At 35.1% G+C, this 22,906-nt stretch overlaps 1 protein-coding gene across 6 annotated transcripts in view; it reads left to right on the forward strand.

Moving 5' to 3' along the window:
* Positions 1–22,906, forward strand: part of NKAIN2 (sodium/potassium transporting ATPase interacting 2) — a 511,342-nt gene that overhangs the window by 261,935 nt on the left and 226,501 nt on the right. For all 6 annotated transcript variants that reach the window (XR_014954250.1, XR_014954251.1, XR_014954249.1 and 3 more), the window contains exon 3: positions 9,280–9,360. Coding sequence is in view for 2 of the 6 variants with exons in the window: in XM_021547161.4 (XP_021402836.1) it covers positions 9,280–9,360 (81 nt within the window). In the remaining 4 variants the exon portion in view is untranslated. The remainder of the gene's footprint in view (positions 1–9,279; positions 9,361–22,906) is intronic.

The raw sequence follows: 22,906 nt of genomic DNA on the forward strand, positions 1-22,906 counted from the left end.
GGGTGATACAGAGCAAACTTGCACACAGAGTCAGATATAAACCTCCTTGAGGAAGGCCCTAATGCATCCAATGAGCAAACAAAATGTAATGTGTTTTGGTGATTTGAGAAAAAATCAGAGATTGATTGACTGATTGATAAAGAAAATGCTTTTAAAATAATTGAATAGAATAGAAATATTCATTTCATTTGAATAGATGCAGTCTGGTTTCAACACAATTTTTTTTTTTTTTTAAACAGAGTCCTAAATCTCCCTGAAGAAACTAGAAAATTAAGTCCATTTTATATTTTATCCTCTTTTTAAAGTGATATTTGTATATCTACATTCATTGTTAAAGCTGACAATTTTATTTAGTTCAACACCTTCAGGACTGAAAAAGATTTTAAAAAGCCATGTTGTATTAAAACATACTGATCTTGTCAATCAGGCAGTCTTGCCCACCAGATTTATAAGGGAATTGGAAGAGTATTCTTTGTGTTCTCTCCCTTGGCTGTGGCTCATTAGAGTCACGCCCAGAGTCCTCTCACAGGTAAGCACCCCCTCCACAAGGGAAATGTGTCTAACCCTGCACTCCCCATGCAGTTTCACGAGGCTGGGTTTTGTGCCTCTGGAATTTGGCTCCCTTCCCTCCAGCTACCTTAACCTCCTGAACAAAATTCTGTCTGGCTCCATTGTATGGCTGGCTGTAAGCACTCTGCAGATCCAGGTTCTATGTGTTATCTCCAAAGAATGGGAAGTGACCTTTGCCATTCATTGGTAATCTCAAAACAGCTACTAACCTCCCAAAACAAAGCTGCTAGCCAGTGACTTTGAAGGTCTGTGTGCTCTATTCTGCAACTCAGAAACACAAAGTCTCCTACTATCTTAGTCACATCCCAAATTTTATTCCAAAATTTTGGAGTGGTCTAAGGAATTTCTTAAAAATTGTGCTGTAAAAAAGCACCATTTTTGCCTTGGAGAGAGGCAAGAAAGAATTTGGTGGTCCTAATTTATTTTTCCTGTGGTAAATCTTTAGTTAATATTATATACCTTTGGAATATGAACATTAAACACCCCACTCAAAGCTCTGTGGACACAACCACCAGGCTCCTCATGAGTCTGTTAAGCCATTAAGACAAAGAAAACTGAAGGAGGAAAAAAATACCTGGGAAGCTGAATAAAACCATCTCCATTTATCAAAAAGATATGATTATAAATGGCTTAGTTTTAGTTTTAGCAAGCATTTCAGTATATTCTCTGAGGGTGATGGATTCCCTTTATAAATAGTTGTAGTTGGCACTCAAATACTGAGGCATCAATAAAAGAATCTAAATAAATGTCAGTAGACTTCTGTTCCTAGCAACAGTAGCTATTGATTTTATTTTTTGCACTCTGTTAAAAATGAACATTGAAAGAATTCTGATTGTCCTGATTTGTATTTTTAATAGAGAATTCAAATGGGAACAGCTGCTAAACGTTCCATTAAAATAAACTGTTTAATGACTGAATTATAATCAAGATTTTTCTTTTTGGGTGTTTCTGAAAAGCCCAGAGACACCAAGGAAACAGTCAATACATGTCTAGCTCCATCAATTGTTAACGTCTGAAGTAGATTACATCTTCCCATTTTTTCAGTGAGAAGTTCTTCTCATTAGATTACAGTGAGGATATGAAGAACACATAGCTGACAAGAACACCTTTCTTTCCTCACTGCATGTTGTCCAGTTCAAACTGGTGGAAGTGAAAATACTACTACAGAGGGCTGGCTACTCAGCAGAATGGGCAGATTCTACCTAAGGCTAGCTCAGAATGGGCAGATTCCACCTAAGGCTACCTCAGACTGAAAAGGGCTCGGAGAAGTGGTCCCCAGCTGGTGAGCCTGGTTTACCCTGGGTGGGATGCAAGCGTGTGGCAAGGTGAGCACAGCACAGAGCCCACATGGAGGACCACTGCTGGGGGGCTGGGCCATCCATGTGGCCTCTTGAGCTGGCACCATCAGCAGAGCCTCTTAGCAGAGTGATCCCTGGACTGGACAATGGCAAGTAGCGAGCAACCTCAATTCTTGGCAAGGGAGTATTCACATATTCTGCAGAAAAGCAATTACATAATCCTCTTGATCATGTTTTCAAGTATTTCTTAACTAATGAAGCAAACTTGTACATAAAAAAAAACATTCCGCCACCTCTCCCTTTCATGCTATATTTGTAGAATTTTATTTTATTAATTATTTTTTCTATTTTGCAATGTGGAATTCCACAGTAGTATTGACTCTTAGATGAAGCCTTTGATAAAGCAGTTTATAATATCTAATGATCTTGCTCAATTTTCTTTTTAATTGGTAATTAATTGATAAAATGTTCTGGGGAGCCACAACTTGCAGTGAAATTTTACCACAAAAAATCCTGCAATCTTCCCATAAGATTACTTACAAAAATATATCCATCAGAGGCAGTTTGGATTCCTGTGAATGCAATTTCTGAACTGATAACTATGTATTATCTCTGAGGAAATCCAGGTCTTGAAATTCTTAGTATTTTAGGAGTGACCTAGAAGGTAGGGTTGGAAAAAAATTCTTTCAAAATATTTTTAGCCCTGTAATTTAAGAATCAAATAATAAAATCACAAATCACATCATTTTGGTTTCTAATTTTTTTCCTATGCTAACTTTACTATAAATTTAACAGCTAATTAGAACTAGTCAAAAAATAATGTCATTTCAAAGCCATTATTTCAAGTTTTTATATCTTGAACAGCATTGATTTCTACTGCTAGTAATATCTCTCAAAGTAGGTCCTGGTAGATTAATATTGGAATTGAATGAGAAAGGTTAAAATAGGTTCAAAACCGTGCTATCTTAAGGTTAACTACGGTGTAACCAGCTCAAGTTATGTCTTGAAATACAGAGATATAACAAAAATTTTCTTATAAAGAAAGCCTTCTGAGTTCTATTTAAATGAGAATTATCATTTTCCTGTTACTTACATTTAATTACATCAAATTTCTAATTTGTGAGACTTTATAATCTGTTCTACAAACAAAAGAAAGAGTACTTTAAAAGTATGGAAATAATAAGAGGAAAAATATCAGTCCATCTGTGAATGTGTGTATGTATATTCATGTGTCTGCAGATGATTGGATATATACTGTGTTGCAGTACATAGAATTTTCAGATATTTGAAGTTACTTCCTGCAGATAAATGTTTCACAGCAAAGACGTGATCAAAAGATATACAGGAATTGAATGATGAGTGAAGCCAAACCAATTAAATTTCTACTGCTATGTCAAAAGATAAAATAAATATGTCCTGTTAAAATCGCTGCCTTACCTTACTTCATACATAAAATACACTTTTGTTAAAAAGCTCAAGAATTGTAACATACTGTTGCAGACGAAACCTACATCCTTGCCAAACTGCCCCCCAAACCAAACAAAGAAATAAACAAGAACCAAAACAACAAACAAAAAAAATCCCCTAACCAAGACAAGAAGAAAATATCTTGATGAAAAGAAGAAAATTTCATGGCTCCTCTTTTGGAAGAAGAATGGAAGAAATATTGTCTTTTTAAAGAAAACTTTTTTTAAAAGTTAGTCCTCTGTTCTGGAATACTTTCACTGGGGGATCCAGACTATTTGTAACTCCCTATTGTAACTAGTAGATTTGACTGAACAGTGAGACAGTGCTACAATGTAAACTAAGTTGTACATTTTGGCCATTCACCCTTCTAACATCATATTGAAATAAATTATTATTATTATCGTTTGTAAGAATAGAGAAAATGTTATGTATCTTCCTTAGGAAAGCTGTATGAGTGGGCTGATGTATCTCCAGAGTTGTTTGTGGTTTCTTGGAATGGAAGTTTGTCATTTCATGCTGTGGGTCATATCTTCAGTGGTAGAGTTGGACACTGATTTAAAAGCTGAAGAACAAATGCATGTCATGCAATACCAAAACCCACTTTTTTCCATCTTTTGCACTAAAACCTAAAGAGCTGGGAACCCAAGAAACAGGAAATGAACAAATGAATTATTCAAGCTTAAGCATTAATGGACCATCAGGAATTGTAGGATATAAGCAACAGTACTTCTCAGAACATGTCTCTTCAGCAGTCCATCAGAGATATTTCACCCTATTGATGTTTTAATTACTTTTATTTTTTTTTGTTTACATGGGAGAAAAAAGGAGTATATATCTGCATAGTGCAGTATTACTATATTATTCTTTATGTCACCAGTACAAGATTTTTGGGCTGTGTGACACTGGGAATTTTTCCTTTGAGAAGTTTGGCTTTCCAAACAGCAAGGATAGAGTGATCTGTGTCAGACACTGGGAAATGAACCGAGCTCTCAATGTGCCTTTCCTCTGAATTGAGTGTAATGGGAATCTAGATGCTGCTCAGAGAGGACATCTGCATTGCAGGCATCTAAATGTGGGCAGATGGATAGTACTGTGACAGTAATGTGCTCTGTAGAAATTCAACTTATTTTATGCAAAAGGAGTTGGAGCCATATCTTCTGAACAAAAAGAAAATCTCTGCTGTGCTTCCTGTTCCCATAAAAATTCTGGCACAAGGAGGAGGGAACAAAACAGAAGAAGCCAAAAGAAAGAAGCCCAGTGAGTCCCACTCAAGCTAGAGGTCCCTGGCTATGAGTAGATTGCGGGCTGACTGCACATCATATCAATGTACTTGGCTCTGGGCCGTGCCTTTATCCATTTATGACCTGGCCAGAATGTGAATCAACTTTCCTCCTGCCGTTTATGCTCATGAATCCTTCTCATGAAGATTGAGGGGGAAATAGAGTTAATAAATAATATAAAATCAGGGCTTATAACTGAGTTCAAGGAGGCTGAAAGTTTGTACATAGCCATGGGCTGTATGGAAGCCTCTGGAAAGAAATTTTAAGCAGCATTTGCCCTATATCTGTAGGCACTGATTGCTCAAGAGGAAAAAAAAATCATTCCAACAGCAATTTTCTGTTTGGTAGTGACCAATTCTGATGTATGTGACAGTTCAGCATCTTTCAGTCAGTCTTGGAAGACGACACTAATTATTAAAGTGTAATGACAAGGAAATAAAATATCAGGCAGATTCTTTTTTTTCTGAGGGGACAAAGGAAAAGAGAAAAAAATACATAAATATGTGACTGATGAAAGACTGAAGAGTCAAGGAATCACAATGCCAATGGGTTAAAAAATTTCCTGATAAACAGAGGCAGAAAACTAGACTGTCATTGCAATTTGAGACACAAAACTACAGCAACCCAAAATGGATGCTACAGAATCAATTCATATTTGCTTAGAAGCAGATGCTCACAAGAATGGACAGTGCTCTGATCCTATAGCCATGATTAAAAATAAATGAAAAAAAATAAAACCCAGCAAAAAATATCTAAGTCTTAATGATAGGAATTAAGACTTAGATATTGTCTAAATATCTTAAGATATTAAGACTAAGATATAATGATAAGAATTCAGCCAAGCAAAACTAGTGGAAGCTGCATGCTGTGACAATTAACAAGCAATGAAAAAAATCCAGAGAACTATGTCATTCTGCCAGAGCTTCCCAGTACATTCAGGAACGTCGATGAACATTTATTGAAGTTGAACTGGTTGCACAAAGTCCTCTGCTGCCAGGATTATTTCTTGTCAAGACTAGTGTTTTTGGCCCTGAGCTCTCTTCCAGTGAGGCCTCTAGATAACTGCTGGGCACAGAAGACTTTCATCTGAATCATTAAAAGCAGAACATGGTCGCTCTTTTTGTTAGGTTCCTGAGAGCAGCAGTTCAGCTTAAAATACAGTTTAAAATCTGGTCCTCATGCATTCTAGCACCGATCACTTCAGATTTCTCTTTGGAGTCAGACTGTCGTTTCTGATCCTGCTCTGCACTGGAAGCTTCCCACTGATATGTGGCTGCTGCTGGGCTCTAGAACTGGACTCTCCACCATGTTGTGCTGCCCATTTGCTCATCAGCTCTCCAGGAAAAGATGCCTACTAAAGGGCTATGTGAAGTCCCGCTGTAGATGGATGTCCTTTCTGCTTCAGATGGACTTTTCACAGGGGAATCTAGATGATTCCATCAGTTCAGCCATATGGAAACAAGAGGCACAGATGCCAAGTATTCAGAATTTCACTTTATATGATATTAGATGGGAGATAGGTCTGAAACTTGCATTTCTAAGTGATATATCTTCATAGACTGGGGAAATTAGAGGAAACAACTTCAGAAGCAAAGATAATTTTATTGTGGACTGTTCTTACTGCATTACTGGAAAGACATGCTGGACTCTAGATATTGAACAACTCGAGTATTATTCTCCAGATAGCATAAATAATCACATGTTTAATTACTGTGATAGATGTAATAATTATAATTTTAGAAATTCCTTCAGTTTCTTTTTCCTGAATGCAGCAGGATCTTGGGGAATATTTTCAGATTTGGAAGAATCTGAAAGTAAAATTGTGTAGATTTATAAAAATAAAATAAATAGCAAATCATTACTGACAAGAACAATTCAATCGCTTTGAACTCCACAATGTAGGTCTCAGCCCTTGTATCCCCCAGATAAATGTGTTTGTAACTGATTCACATATCAGAAAAGATTTGGAAGCAATAGAAATGACATATAAAATTCTTTGGAAAAAAATAATTCTTTAATTTAAAATACTCATAGCTATCACATTTCCTGACTATTTATGCTTGAAAGGTATGGGACATATTTCTCCTTTGGCAAAGTGTGACAAGAGTATTAGATGAGATTTCTGTTGACCATGTTTATATCAAAGGCAGTGGCCTACCTGAACCTGCTTTTTGTGCCCTTGTGATCATTTTTCCATTTGGCTTAGGTATTAAGTGAAGTGATTTAATTTCTTTGACCTCCAATTTCACTATTAGTGGAACTTTGACAGAAGTGTGAAGAGAAATGTACAGCTTCTCAGTACTGGTACAGGTATTTTAATATCTCAGTTTTCCATTCCCCAAGAAAAAAATACATCCTATATTAATTTTTGATGGTTCATAGTGAATGTAACTACACAGTATCAATAAATCATGAAATACCTAATACTTCTCAAAAGTCTTTGCAGAGGGTTATAAATTCATGTTTACTATTCAAGGCTTTAGTCTTAACCTTCTTGTTATACTTCTTTCCATAAAAATAATAAGCTTCATTGTCACTGCTGTGCCCCTTCTTAGTATCTCCTGCTTGGTCAAGTGTGTATTCATCAAAGTTCTTGTCTTGCTGTTATGTAATTTCTGTAATGTGATGGCTTCTGTCAGATAATGCAGCTGCCTTGAACTCCCACATATGAGAAAGAAATACAGCTATAGCCCTTTGAAGAATACTTATAAAATGTGTTTCTAATTAGATACGTATAATGGAGAGTGTCAGAGGGATTTGTTCACTGTCACAGACCTTCAGTGCTGAATTTCTTCAACAATTTGCTGAAGCACATAGAAAACAAGAGGCATTTATGACTATGTGTGATGCAGAGATAAGAGATGAGCTACATCTGAAGCCTCTGAAATAAGAAGCAATGGGAAGCAGAAACACCCTTTTATTTCAAGGCAACTAAGTGTTTATCCACCGAATTCTGGCAACAAGCACTTAATACAACATTTCAAACAAAAAAAGTTTAAAACATACTTTTAAAAGATATTTTTAGCTTTATCTGTAGTCCAATAACAAGATTCTTGTTGAGTGTATCTAAATGGCAGATAAATGTGTCAGTTTTTCAGTGATAAACATGGCAGTACGAAAAAGTTTTGTTTTTTCATGTAATAAGATTCTTTGCTAGCACAAGCAGTTCCAAAGTTCCTTGGTGTGTTCTGTTGACTGTCCTATGCACATTGAGCTTTTTAATTGCTGCTGCTTACGTCCAATGGGATATGTTGTGCTATGAACAGCCGATCCAATGAGACCTGGTTTCCAGTGTCTCTCTCCCATATTTTTCCCCTTTCATGTTGGCTGATAAATGATGACCTTGTAAGCCTTTTTCTGTATAAGGACTTATTGTGTCTATTCCCATTTGTATGCCCATTTTTCTGAAACTTTTGTGCATAAAGTATCTTCAAATCTTCTTGTATTCTTTTGTCCAATTAAAAAAAAATTTAAATTTATGTGGAGCACAAAAATTTTTTAAAGGGAACAGAAATTGCACATTTCATATCTTTGAGAAACCAGTCTAAATGTAGTATTTAGAATTTTCATTAAAAGAAATCCAGTTATCTTCATGTGTCAGAAGAAGTGTTTTTATTTTCTACATAAGAATTTCAGAATTACAATAATTGGCAAAAACCAACAAGTTAAAATGCTGCAAAGTTGGTTAATAAAGCCAAATTAAGGTTACTGAATCTAAATTGATGTTTTCTTCTCTTTTTTGTAATTATAAAGCTTCATGCTACATGTGAAGAGGGGTGTACTCTGACAAAGCTACAGGAAAATTAAATGCTTAATATGTTTAATATCTCCAAGTATTGTTTAAAAGAAATTGAATTTGTTAAGATTCGGCAGCTGAACTAAGTTCCTATTTTCCAGTTTTATTAGCAGCCTTCATTCAAAGTGTGGATGTGGATTAGCTGGGTCATCTCTGGAGAGATTCTGACCTCAACTGGATAAATTCCTGCAAAATTTGTGCTATGCTGGTTGTGCTTTGAGCAGAGATTGGACCAGGTGATCTCCAGAGAGTTCTCCTGACCTAAATAAATCTGTCATCTGTGACCAGAAAGAGCTGACCTATAAAGTATATGTAATCTGTATGCTTTAAATGACCTGCAATTACTTCTGTATATAGCAATTCAATCATTTATAGCTGTGTTAGCTTCCATTAAATCAAAACTATATTGCTTAAATCTGAAGTATTGAAAAAAATCCAGGGCTAGTTCAATTAGGCTGTTATTTAGTAAGTTATAATTGAATAATCAGCTCTGCACTTCTAATATAATTAATACAATTATATAATAACTGCTAATAATAACTAATATAATTGATATTACACACCTCTTTATTGTAGCATTACCCATTTGAACAAAGAAAGAGATACAGATTAGTCTCAAATTAAAACGTCAGATTTATCAATTGTTTCCTGAGATGCAGGTTTTCTTATGTGACAGTACTCACTAGGTCACTAGACACTGTGTCAGGGAAAGGGAAGAATGTATTTGTAATTCTCTCTTAGGTGTAACATTTTTTTCATGGGCACCATACTTATAATCTGGTTTTATCTTGGATTGAGCTAATGTACTAAATTTAACTCAGTTGAGAGTGAAATTGTTAATTCCATGTTTCTCTCTTCCTCCCTATAGTATGCTGTCTGGCTGGTCCTTTGGGTTACATGGAACGTGTTTGTTATCTGCTTCTATTTGGAGGCTGGAGATCTTTCAAAGGTAATTTACCACTGGATACATTTAAGCCATCAACTCTTTGTTAACATATCCCAGGCTGTGCTTTGCTTTACTCATTCTTTTAGTGTTACCTAAATGAATGTCATAGTATGATGTAAATTTGGAATATTCTGGGTATGTTAGAAACTTTTAAACCAGGCAGTAATGAGTGTATACATTCTGATGCCCACAATAATAATTGTATATATGTTTATAAGGAAATTACCTGTTTTTGTCCCTCTCAGTAGCCCTGCAATGCAAATTCCACCCATTATATTAATTAATATCATTAATTAATTATATCATGAATACAAAACATTGCTGTCCAAGGAGCAAAGAAATATTTGTTGTACCTTTTAGCTTGCTGTTACTTAACTGGATTTCTTTCAGGGATAATAGTATAATAGTTGTAAAACAAGAGATCTTTCATTAAATTAAGATGTAAACTGAGGTGCCAGAACAGATTGTCATTTGGATTCATCAGTGTTTTTTAAGTTTATGCTTCTGGTAGGAATTTTTTCCATGAACACTTATACATAGTAAAAATCTATAGGAAAAATATGTTTTCCTAAGAATGTAATATGTATAGAGTTTTATTGACAGTGTGATAATGCATAAAGTGGCAGTTGGTAATGGCATCATACCAACACTCCTACTTTCCAAGGGGTTCCCAGAAAGCTGGCAATTTGTGGGATAAAAGATTAGCAGTGGCAACAATTTTTTTAGGATAATATGCTTCAGTTGGGTCTAGTTACTGCTGAATTATGCTCCCAGTGCTGTGAAGTGACCACCAAGGAGAATTCCTTGTGTCAAACACATCACATCATCTTCTTGACTCAGATTTTAATTTTTTTACCTGATTATAGGGAGTTTAGCCCAACTGTAAGTTACAGGTGTAATCCTCTGATCCTTTGTGAGTTGCTGATACCTTTTTATGCAGAAGGTTAAACACAATTATAGGAAGAATAAATGAGGCAGAGATATTTCCTTGCATGTTGTTTCTTTCAAATCACCCCTAAAGTACAAAAACTACAAGAGACAAGGTACTTCATCCCCATGTATTCTGTTTGCCAAAAATGCTGATTTCAAAATGATCAGAATTTCATTTTCTGAGGGCACAAAGTAATTTTCTGCAGGTAAAACGTTACCCTTTCCTGGTTTTATACTTTCAGACAGACCAAATCTCATTAAAAGCTTGGCAAAAACATAGCAAATAAAAGAACTTGCATATATTATCTTTTATTTGGTCAAAATTCTTTCTTTGTTGCCAGGAGAACTAAGATATATAACAAACCCAGCACCTGTTGTACAATTATTCTCAACCCAATCCACCCTCTTTCCACCTGTTTGTTTCAGCCACCTGCATTCCTAAACTTGTAAATGTTGGGATGCTTATCTTGCCTCGGGAAGTGAATGGGGGTGAGAAAGACGGAGAAAGGAGAAGTAGCTGTTTGGACATTGAGTATAAAAACAGTGTAAGAACACTAGTAAGTGCAAGTTGGAAATAAAATGGGCCACGAGCAGTACCTAAACCTTGAAATTATTTTTTTCTCAAGTATAGAAATCATCATCTAGAATGTTTCCCAAACACCTATAGGGTTCATGTCTATATTTGAATGCAGTTTAATTTTTTATTTGTTCTGTAGAGGTATTATTAGCTCCAGTGATATGATCTGCCTTGAAATACCCAGTAGAGTATATTCTTTCCACTTCAATTGGCTTTCAGAACACCAAGGCTGGTAAAAGAGAGGGAGAAAAGGAAAAGTTCAGAGAAACATGGATTAAAAAATTTGGTAGAGATCAATTCATTATCTACAAAAGATCTAATTCACATGTGGGGCATCATTCTCCTCTCCTTTTGAACTAAAATGCTATGTCAAGATTTACCCACATGGGAAATATCCTAGAAGATCTAGTGCTTGGAAATATACATCTAATGCAAAGATACCAACTGTTCAGGTTAAAATAACATACCCCTCCATTCTAGATCCTTCAGAGGCTCTGGCTGTTTTACACATGTAAGTATCTTACAGTATAGATAATTTCTAGTGTAATGTTTCTCAGGCATATTCATAAATCTTGCACTGAATCTTCTGTATTATTTATATTTTCATCTGGGAATAACTGCAATTTTAAATCTGTGGTGATAAACCTGGGTATTTTCTTTGTTTGAAACGGCATGTAGAAACTTGAGGAAAGCTCTGGGTCTGAACTAGAGAATAAAAAACAAGCTTTAGGCAAGTACCAGGGGGATGCCTCTGAGGTTGTAAACCATGAGAAAGGATCCTGTGCAACATGGCTTTAAGAATTGATAGGTTAAAATTACAGCCTAATAATAGTTTTGATTGGTATAGTTTATTATATATGTAGTATTTATAGCTTGCTATAGAATAAAATAAAAATAAGGCTGGGTTTTTTTCCAAAGTTTTAAGATCTTATTCTGTGTGTAAAACAATTGCACACATAGAATAAGATGTGTACATCATCACCTGCTGAGAAAATTGAGAGGACATATTTCAATTGTTAATATACTTATTTTACTTGTGGGAGTGGAGGTTGTGACATTTTTACAGCTTCTCCTTATTACATTGAAACAGGTCCGTAGAGACTAAGAAATTTTCAGAACAATGAGATAATCATCTCTAAAGAGACTGAGGAGATTCAAGGACTATTTTTGAACATCCATGTAAATCTGTTTGCATTATACACCTTTACAATCATAGATATCTTGTGGAAAATGGTGTCACACCAAGTATTTTCTGTCCTTGAGGCACAGTTATCTTTGCTGAAACTCTATCACAGCAAGATAGAATATTTATGGCTTTGTAAGAATGATTTGTAACAAAGAGGAAGTACAATCGCTTGTTCTTAACCTTGATTTTTATGTGAATCTGTGAATAAATGCCTAGAAAAGCCACTTCACAGACTTACTTTTCAGTATTATTCTTCAAAAATATCTAATTAATCTGTGTGTTGTTTTGCCTACTGGTGACTGCCATACTCTCTATAAGTAGGACTTTAAGGTGTCAGGACTGGCAATATTTATTTTGGCCTGTGGCTAACCAAATATAGCACATGAAAAGCATAACCTCTTATCTTGAATGAGGCACATCTGTAGTACACTAGTTAAACAAAAAAAAAAAAAAAAAAAAAGAAAGAAAACATAATAGAAAGCATTTCTGAGAAAATGTAATATTTCTATGATTTTTTTAAACCCAGGAAAGTACACAAGGAGATAAATTCAGCTATCTCAGAACAACAGCAGAAAATACTCATGTGATTAAGAACTGCACTCTTGATTCAAGGCATTTGAAAGCTTCCCCTAATGATGTCTAATGATATCACAAGCAGAAAATAAGCAGAATAAGAATTATACTCCCCTTTTTAGTTTTGAAATGAGTAAGCACTTTTTGCTGAAAGAAACCCTTTTCTGAGGTTGCACTGGTGCCATCGCAAGCGTGGGAGTGGAGACTTTCACTGTCAGCTGCTGGAACTCAAGGCAGGGGCTGGGTTAGGAGTGCTGGACTGGGGGACCAGCTGGGCCTCAGGGTCCAAAGCAGCCCTAGCTACTCAGGGTCCCATCCTTGAGTCAGTACTTCTGGTTCTCTTTGCATTCAACTCTATTTGTGTGATCAGATACAAGAATTCTCCTTTCACTGTCGCCTGGCTGAGCTCTGGAATCACTTTACTGCATCCCCAAAGTACTATGTGAATATGACCAAGAGTACACGTCTGAAAAGCTCATTTTAAATGTCAAAGTTGACTTAGTTTCTATTTTTATGGCATTCTTGATGTCTTCCTTATTTACAGAAAAAAACTTACATTTACTATATTAAATCATTATTAGATTGTACTTATATATTGTTTACAGAAAAATTAGATGTTTGAAAGTCAAACAGTCCGATATATCAAGAAATCCTAGAATTAAGATTTCTTAAATAAGCATTATTGATCTCTCTTCTACATTCACTTTTACATACTATTAACGATGAAGTCAGAACTGTATATTTTTCTTTAATCTCTGTACCACATGGCCTATTTCAGAGATGAAGTTTTGGCGGTGGAGGCTGCCATACTTCATCTTACTCAGTATACTGCAGCTGTCAGAAGAAGCTTATTAGCAATATGAATGTAAATCCTGTACTTCAGTTCTGATCCTAAAACATGTAGAATAAGAATATGAAAGGTTAGGTACAGAATGCTGGCAACTAAGATCTCTAAACACAGAAGTGATATTTTGTACATAGATCACTGGGTGTAGTCAAACTGTGATTCCTCATTATTCATTATACAGGTTAAAGCATCTGTTCTTAATAAAAAGGAAAAAGAAAAGGAATTTCTATTTCTATTCAAATCATGTTACTTCCTTTCCTATATTGCCCTGTACTGCAACAGAGGGAACTTGAAAGAATAAGTTTAAAATATGTACTTATTTAAAATTGAAATTGTTAAATATAATGCAAAGAACTGAATTTTCTGTAGTACTAAAATGAAAACTTAAAGGAAAATATGTAATTAGGTTGTTTTCTGCTATAAGTTTTAAGGGAAATTAAAGGTTTCTGAACACTTTCTCTCCTACCCACCACAAATAACTGGAAATATAAGATAACTTAGACTTACAAAATCACAGACTTATTCATGCTGGAAGAGCCCTCTCAAGGTCACTTAATCCGGTCTCCTGCCAGAGCAGCACCAATTTAAAAGTTCTGTCATGTTGCCCAAAGTTTTAGCCAGTCAAGTTTTAGAAGTCTTCAAGGACAGAAGTTTCATAACTTCCCTATTTCTGAACCCTCCTCATTGTAAAAAATATTCTCCTGATATGCAGCTGAAATTTCCATTGCTGCAATCTGTGGCATTGCCTCTTGTTAAAGAACACTGTGTGCTCCTGAGAAGAGTCATGCTCCACCTTTTCTAGAATTCCCTTTAGGCTTTTAAGTGAAGCCAAGTATTTAGGTTTTCATTTGTTCTTTCTGTAGTTGACTTCCTATTTTCTAACCACAAGTAGTTTGTTGCACCTCACAAGAAAAGCACTAATTATCTTGTAATAAAAAATCAGTTCACTTCTCACACTTTAGCTTTACTATGGTAGATAAATGAAGGGTCTTCACACATATGTAAAGCTATATAGTATCTTATGTATATAGGTTGTCCCTGTTTGGAAAAAGTAGTAACACATTCAAAAAGAATTAGAGTCCTTTAGTTCAAAGAAAATTCAACTTATACTAATATTTAAGTTTCCTTTTATTGTATTTAACAAACTACTGAAAATCTTGTGTATAAAACCTGCAGTCTAGTAAAATGCTGCAAAATGTAACTCTTCCCTATTCCTGCTTAGGTTATCAGGGGGGTTAACCAAAACTTGGTGAAGAAGTCTCCTGAGTAACTGCTAGGGAGCAGTAGGAAGACACTATCATGTCATTGTTGGGGAATACCCTTGGAGGGAGAGTCAGCTCTGCAAAGCTGGAGGAATGAAGATTTAGGAAGAGTTTGCTGCTGTTTCATTATCTGCAAGTACTGCCCACTCTGTAGCTGGAGTGGAAGGTAGTCTGTTTTCCCTATCATGAAATCAGTGGAATAAAGAGAAATGTAAGAAATCATGTCCAGCTGCCAATGTGCACTGTTTATAGTCAGTGTTTATATACTCATGGTCATGGTTCATAGTAAAGTGAAGCCAGAAGGGACTTCAGGATGCAAACAAACATCAGCTCTCCTGCCTCCGGCCAGACCCAGCCAGCAACCTGCACTATGGGAGAGCAGCTGATGCAAATGACCTCAAGGAAGAAATGAGCACTTTAGAAATCCACCTACAAATGATGCTCATCCATTAGCAACTTTTCATGACTAAGAAATCCTCCTTTCCCTTGTTGATCTGAGATGTTAGTCCAGGATTAGACAGATATAGCTGACTTTTAGTGGCTGTAGGGCAGCCCATTCTTTCTCTTTTCCTTTTCCATTGGGCTACTCTAATGAGAAGAGGAAGAGGAAGCAATGGTCGTAGCACCTCCTGTCAACAAATTAGCTCCAGTCCTGCATTGCTGGTGGAAATAAATGGAAAAGGTGGGAGGATTATGGAGCCTATTTTTCCTCCAACTGTTCCCACTTGTCCCTGCCGTCTTATTGCACAAAATTATAAGGACCAGCCAGAAATAGGCCCATTGTAGTAAATAGTATTTTTCCATTTGAATATCCCAACCTTGGCAAGCACATATCCACCTATGTGTCTGACTTTCATATACCACTGCTTGGATTGATACCTAGTTGCTCTGAAATCCAGTTGATATCCATATGCAAATTAACTGCAATAATGCAAATTACTTCAGGATATGATTTGCATAGCTTGTCACTCATGCTGCTTAAAAAACATGCTGGCTATGACTGCTGAACACTTTATGCAGCTAATATGCTCTGATTTTAAAGGGAGGGCTCCATACATAGATGAAGCTGAGGAAAGAACTAAAAAAAGAAAATGGATATTTAATCTTCAGCATAACTCAGTTGTAACAAAGGAATTAACTTGGCAAAAAAGATGGAACTTACACCAGTTACACATTCATTCTACATTACTATGTGTCCATTGGTATAATCATTATATTGCTTTGATTCCATATTTGCTAATTATTTTTATAAAGCAGTGGCCATTAGCAGTTAAATGTCAATGTCATACATACTCTGATAAAACATCCTGCGGAATGGTTAATTTTGAGCATATTACCTTCCTTGGATGTTGTTTTAACAGATGTCCTGTTAAGATAACAGAGAAATTAAATTAGTTTTCAACTCAAAGCATCTGGTTAACTTTGTAGGTAAATGCCTTTGAGCAATAAATCTGACCAGGGTTTTCAGATAAATAGCTATCAGAATGTTTTAAGTAAATGACTTTATTTTTTCACTTCTATTACTTAGGGCACATTTGACATGCTTGATCATATATCTAACAGATGAAAATTGAAAATAGTTCTGGCAACCAGCAGTGTTAGGTTATTCAGGGGGTAGTTTCATGGGTAGTACTATTAAGCATGCTTATAGTTTCAGAAAATTTAGTTCTGCAGCAATTTTTAAACCTCAAGATCTTTACCAGCTGGAAAATAACTGATTATAAAATGTAATCTGTTTAATACTGTAGACATAGCATATGGTGGAATGCATTTAGATAACAGTGGAATTTTTCATCTTTTTAATGGCGAAGTAAATTGTGATAGCAAATCTGTCAAAGTATAGAAAAATATTAAATATGATTGCATATATTTTTCTAATTGTAACAGTTTTATTTTTTTAAATCCTGGTACATATTTTACATTAAGTTTATGAATAAACATACATCTTCTTGTTGATTTATATATGCTCACTTTTCCCACAATTCAATAGTTTTGCACTGAATACCAGAACACATGAAAATAAATATAGTGACTGGTTAGATGGTTTACTTATGTGTGTGTTTACATATATATTGAGTACCTTAGTTATGCTGTTAAGATTGGTGAGCATGCACTTTAGCATGCACCTTAAAGCTGCAATATTATACTTTCATGAAGGCTTTTCTTTATCTCTAAAGAGAGTACCATGAATATTTCTGCAAGTCTTTCAAATGTTACAGCGAAGACATTGCAGAAAAATATCCAAATATTTATTTATTATTTTACTTTTTAATATTTATTAATTATATTGTAGTACCATCTAGTGGCCCCATTTTGATATCAGGGAGCCCTAGATACACATAATATAAAGAAAGTTGTGAAAATCCAGACTTCATGAAGAATTCCAAAGATATGACACTGTTTTGGATTCTCACAGCAATCTACTATTTTTTTGTTAGAAATATTTTGTTCTAAATATGCAATGGCTAGAATATACTTTCCCCACATCTACTCTTCCTCTAAATATAATTGACCTTCTAGTTAGAATCTATCAAATAAAGTCCATCTTCTGAATGAGGGATCTACCAAAAATTTCAAGGCAGCACTAAATCTATGCATTTTCTGTTTTGTGCTATTTGGAATTTCTGAAGAAAGCCATTCTAATCCTTATGTCACTAAAAATTATGCCAGTGTAAATCCAGTAGGAAAATGAAATTCTGTATTGCCTTCAGCATCTTTTTACATATGGATAAGCATTTATTGAACCTGGGAAAGCAGTGTGAGCTGTGTGAGCACTGTGAAGTAGTCTCCATTTTTGATCCTGTTTAATATAGAAACCCCATACTCTTTTCTCACCACTGCAGTGGTAGCAACAGGCTCACAGGCCATTCACTGAAAACAGCTATGGTGACTAATCACCTCTTACAGCAGTTCATCATCTTATAGCACTCTATATTTGTAGATACCCTTCTGCTGGAGGTCCCCACTCCCATGGTCCTGCAACTTGAACATTCATGGTCTGTCTCTGGGCTGAAAATATGGGTGTGCCTTAAGGCACGGTGAGAAGCCACATAAAATTCATTCTTACACAGACACAACTTTGCACTGAAGCATTGTAGTAGCTCCTACAAAAGGTGCTACTAGAAAGCTAAGGAGACAGTAATGGGTTTAAACTGTCACAGATATTTCAAAGTAAATGTCTACCCTAGTCATAGAGCCATGCTATGCTTTCTGCACCACAAGAGAATTTATACTCACTAGATAAATTTCCTTGAACTTTTAAACTGGTATTTCAAATTTCAAGAAGCATGTTGGAATGCAGCTCTTCAAGACAAAACAAAAATTAATTTTCCTCTTGCAAAACTAGAAATATTTTAAATATTAGTAATCTTTTAATGTCATTTTCTTCCTTTCTCATTCACATGAAAAGAATGTCTCCAAAACTGGTACTGAATGGCAGTGATCTAGTAATTCTGATAATTGTCTGTAATAAACAGAAAAAATATTCTCTCCCATTGACTTCAGTGCTGTCACATGCAGTTGACAGCACACTCGCAATTGGTTTTATTTTGTTGATTCTGTACACTCAGAATGAAGCACTATATATGAAAAATATTTGATGTCCTTTCCTAATAACCCATTAAACTCAATGGTTGCCTTAGTGAATTTATCCCCAGAGGATAAATTTACTCTAGTGTTGTTTTCAAAAGTTGCTGCTGCTACTTCAATTACAGTAATTTCAAGGGGCATCCTATCTGTTCAGGAGTGCTGTAGTGTGGTGCCACATACCTCCTATCAGACTACCACAAATGCCTGTTTGTTTAGAAATTGGATTCCCTGTTTTGAGGGTAGGATTTGATTGATTGAGCAACCTTAGGAATTGAACTAAAGTGTGGTTTATTGTGGGTTTCACACTAAGAGCCTGTTCTTCAGCAGGCCACAGTATGACTAAGGCTATTTTTCTTCCATCCTACAACAGGTGGGTAATTCAGCAATAATGAGGTGATCAGTAATGTGCTGTGTCGAAGTAACTCACTGGTATCTTTAAACTGCCAATGAATCTTTTTATAGAAAAGCTGTTGTTTGCAATGCAGAAGGAGAATAAGATCAGAGTGTTAAAAAATAGCTAAAGAACCTCATCTATAGATAATTTGAGATATACCTCACTACTCAAATTAAAAAATTAAAGGGGTTACATTTGTCAAGCTTTTTCTGATATCATAAAAGTTAAGGGCTCTCCTTTCATAGGACAGCCTCATAAAAGGTGTACTTCTGTGACTTCCAATCAGATACATGGAGCACATCCTCTCTCTCTTTTCCTGGCAATTTTATACTTGTCACTTCTCTCTTTTCCTCTGTCAGCTTATTAAAGCTGACCACTTTTTATCTTGCCTTTGCTCACCTCTGTCACATTCCTCTGACGCTTAGCACATCCAGAGGTATTCTATCTTGGTTTGGCTAAACTGGCCAGGGATGATTTTTATTTGGGAGCACAGGGAAATGCTGTATTTCGGTGCATGTTCATTTAAGTGTTTCTCTTAACCACCATTTACAGAACACACTAACTGTAGTTGCTCTTGACTGCCCATTGTAACCAAATGCACTTGATTCAAAGTGTCCCACAGATGCTCTTAAATCACAAGACATTTGTCCTGCAGCTGCAATGATGGAGATTGATTTGTATTAGGTGAAGAAGTTAAGGAGTTGGAACATATTTATCTTAAAGTTTGACTTAAAGACATATTTTTCCCTCATTTGAATGTCAATATGAAGTTTATGTCATACTGTGTATGGCATAATGATAGAAATTGTAATGAAATATTGTTGACTATATTGCTGATATAATCAAAGTATTATACAGTATAAAAACTACTTGCACAATTATTCACATAAGAATTATGTAAAAATTTATATTGAGGGTTGTGCTAAGCTTATCCATGATTATTATCTACCCAATTGTACATAATCCTAGGTGTTCAAACAGCCATGTAAGAAACACTGACAAGAGCAATACTGAGAGGTTCCTCCACTAGAAAAGATTCTTCTTAAGCCTAGAGAACTAAACACTTGCTTTTATTGAAAAACAGACTTATACATACATGCATACATACATACATATTAGATCAGTGTTTTCCACTTCCTTTAAAGTATTTCAATCACAAAACTACATCCAACTCAGCACATAGCATAATTTGCACAGAATTAGAAATCTTTGCAGCTTCTAAATGTGAATTTCTCGTGGTTGATAAACAATGATGGGGTTAAAAGCATGAGATGTTTCCTAAAACTACAACTTCTGGCTGTTGTGTTTTCTTTCCTGAATTCTGTGGTTTTAATTTTTAATAAAGGAAAAAGTCATGAGCTCAGACAGCTGTTTGGAAGAAGAGGCTACAGGAGAGCTCAGTAACAACAGCCTATGATACTCTATAATTATGTTTTTTTTCTCTTCATTAGCATATACAACCTGCTACAGGAATGAGAATATAATGATAATTGCCAGACTCTTGGGTTTTCACACTTGGAAATAGTGTAAAGTACAAATCAAAAGTAATAGGGATTACTTCAAGAAATGTCTCTGAAAGTGAAAGCAGGAGCTTGTAGCAAACTAGGGATTTAATTTTGATGTTAAATTTCTGGCAAAACATATCCAGGAGATAGATAAAAGCATTTATTCTCATTCTAGTCTCAAAGTGAAGATGAGTGTAGCACTCATTCTTTAACTTGCCATTAAAGGATGTTTGTCTGTGTCACAGCATGTAGCATTAATGATAGATTCTGCGGAGAAAAGTTACTGCTATATGAAAAATCACTGAAGACTAAAGTGTATTGAAAAAGCTTATATGGGAAATGTCTTTGATTCCTGTACACATTTTATTTAGCTTTAGGCAATATTTTCATTTTTTCATTAGCACAGTAATGTCTCCATTAAAAACAATTTATAAAAATTATATCTTTTTTTTATACTGATATCTCTGTGTGCTCTATAAGACAGTACTCCTTTGTTTCCTTTCATAAGGAGTCATGCTTTCAAAGTTGGTAAGTCAAGTACCATCTCATAGAGGAAGTGCAAAATACTAAGAGAACTTGTGGCAATTGGTAATGAGTGTTGTTTCACATGTAACTTAGATCTTTGATAATCCTAAATCTAAAAATTATTTTCAAATACTCAAATAATTTTCCTTCTCAGCAGGACATGTTCTGGTGTCCTGCTAACCTCCCATACCCATATGACATGCCCCTTTCCCATGTGTAATACTTCACTCTCTCTTACTCCTTCTTTTTACATTTCCCTTGTTTTCCTGACACCAGCCTCATGCAGGTGGTGCTGGGCTGACACATTTCTTGGAGATCCCTGCTTCTTTGCCTAGACTGCCAACATAGCTCAGAGGAGATACCTGACTTCTAGGCAGCTGAAGTTAAATGAGCTGAATCCAACCTGAAGTGCTTATCACCTGCTGAATTCATGGTACTTAGGCACTAACAGGATATCTTCCTTTACAATGAGCTCCTAATATAGTTAAAAATCTGCTGGCATGGTGCCTAAATTTCATTTAAATAGAAATTTAAGTGTTTAGTCTGTTAGTAATTTCTGAAAATTAGGCTTGAGTTCTAGCAAAAAAATCCTTTTCCTTTCTTGAAAATCCTGCATTTATTGATTTGCCTTCAAGAAAAGGAGAAAGAATGGCAATGGTGGAGATTTCATTTATAGAAACACTGCAAACTGCTTCTTGTTTTCAGTTGGAATTACCTAGTTTATTTGATTCAACTCCTTCATTGATTATAATTTTGTTTCAGAGTAAGGCAGTGATGCCGCACATGAAATAAATTAAAAACCTGCCTACCATACCCATGAAACAATGGGAGTTAATTTTGAAAACCTCATAAAGACCATCATACTGACATGCATATGGATAATAAGCTTTTGGTTCAGAACATGAAATACTGAATTTCAAAACCTGAAATCCTTGAAAGGCAAATAAAGTTAAGTACATGCTTCAAAGCAAAGAGTAGTGTCAAGAATTTTTGTCTCTGTATTGATTGGACTATAGAAGACACTTATAACAAGAAAAATTGAAAGACTGCATGAAAATTCAAAGCACAGGATCTGATATGAAGATTCCCCAATACTGAGGAAGGGACATATATTCAGCATACTGAAAAATTTAAGACTACATTTTATTAATGTCTGTTTCTTTTCTGTAGTATTTCCTTTGTGACGGGCTACATGCTACATGTCAGATCAGGTAAAAAGGAGAAAAAGGCAGACTTTTGAATATGTAAGTCCTTGAGCAAATAGATATTTTATTTTTCCTTTTTAATTAATATCAAAGTGCAGAAATATAGAACTCCTGTATTTTGTACATGGAAAGTCACATGGAATTATGTTAAACTCCTTTGGGATTATTTACTTTATCATTAGAATGAAAAAGAAAAAAAAACCCAACAGATAACCAAATTACATATTCATGTGTTGTTCCTAAGTTTTGAAAAAACACCTATGAGCCCAAAATGTTCTGTCTCTTTTTCTCCCCTATTAAGGTGATGTTATGTTGTCCAAAAATAGAGTTATGGAAACATGAAGTTGAAGATATCTGCTTATAATATTTAAAATACCTCTTGGACATAGAAATTTATAATGCTATTTGACCTTTCTTTAACACTTGTTTAGCTGATTTCTTATAAACTAATAAAATGAATGTGTACATTACATAGTAATGTGTATCATTACCATGTAACCTGGTTTTGCATGCACGTAGTTCTTCCTAGTATTCAAGAAAAATTATTTTACTGACTATCTGGGACTTTTTCTTGATAAGCAGGATAAACATTCCTTTTATTTTACCATTTACATTTTAAAACATATTTATTTTGTTGATGCTTCATTTTTCTTCACTTCTGTTGACAAGGTGGATTTTTTTTGCATTTTCTTATTACTCATATTTTCTATGTATTTTATTCTTTCTGTAGTTCTCTGTATTCTTTCCATATACTCTGCTGTCTTTTTAGCATGGAGTATGTAAAGAAAAAAAAGCTGTTTCAGTTAAGACTTCCCCAGCACCAAGTAAAGCTTACCTATAGGACCTTTAGTATTTTATTATAAAACTTGCATTAAGTGTTACTGAAAAAGATTTTCTTGATTTTGCCCAATGCGACAGTGTTGGTTTTAATTTCTGAGTCACTACTACAATCTCCTG

The sequence above is a fragment of the Lonchura striata genome, chromosome 3 (assembly GCF_050655825.1).
Source record: "Lonchura striata isolate lonStrDom1 chromosome 3, ASM5065582v1, whole genome shotgun sequence".
NCBI lineage: Eukaryota > Metazoa > Chordata > Aves > Passeriformes > Estrildidae > Lonchura > Lonchura striata.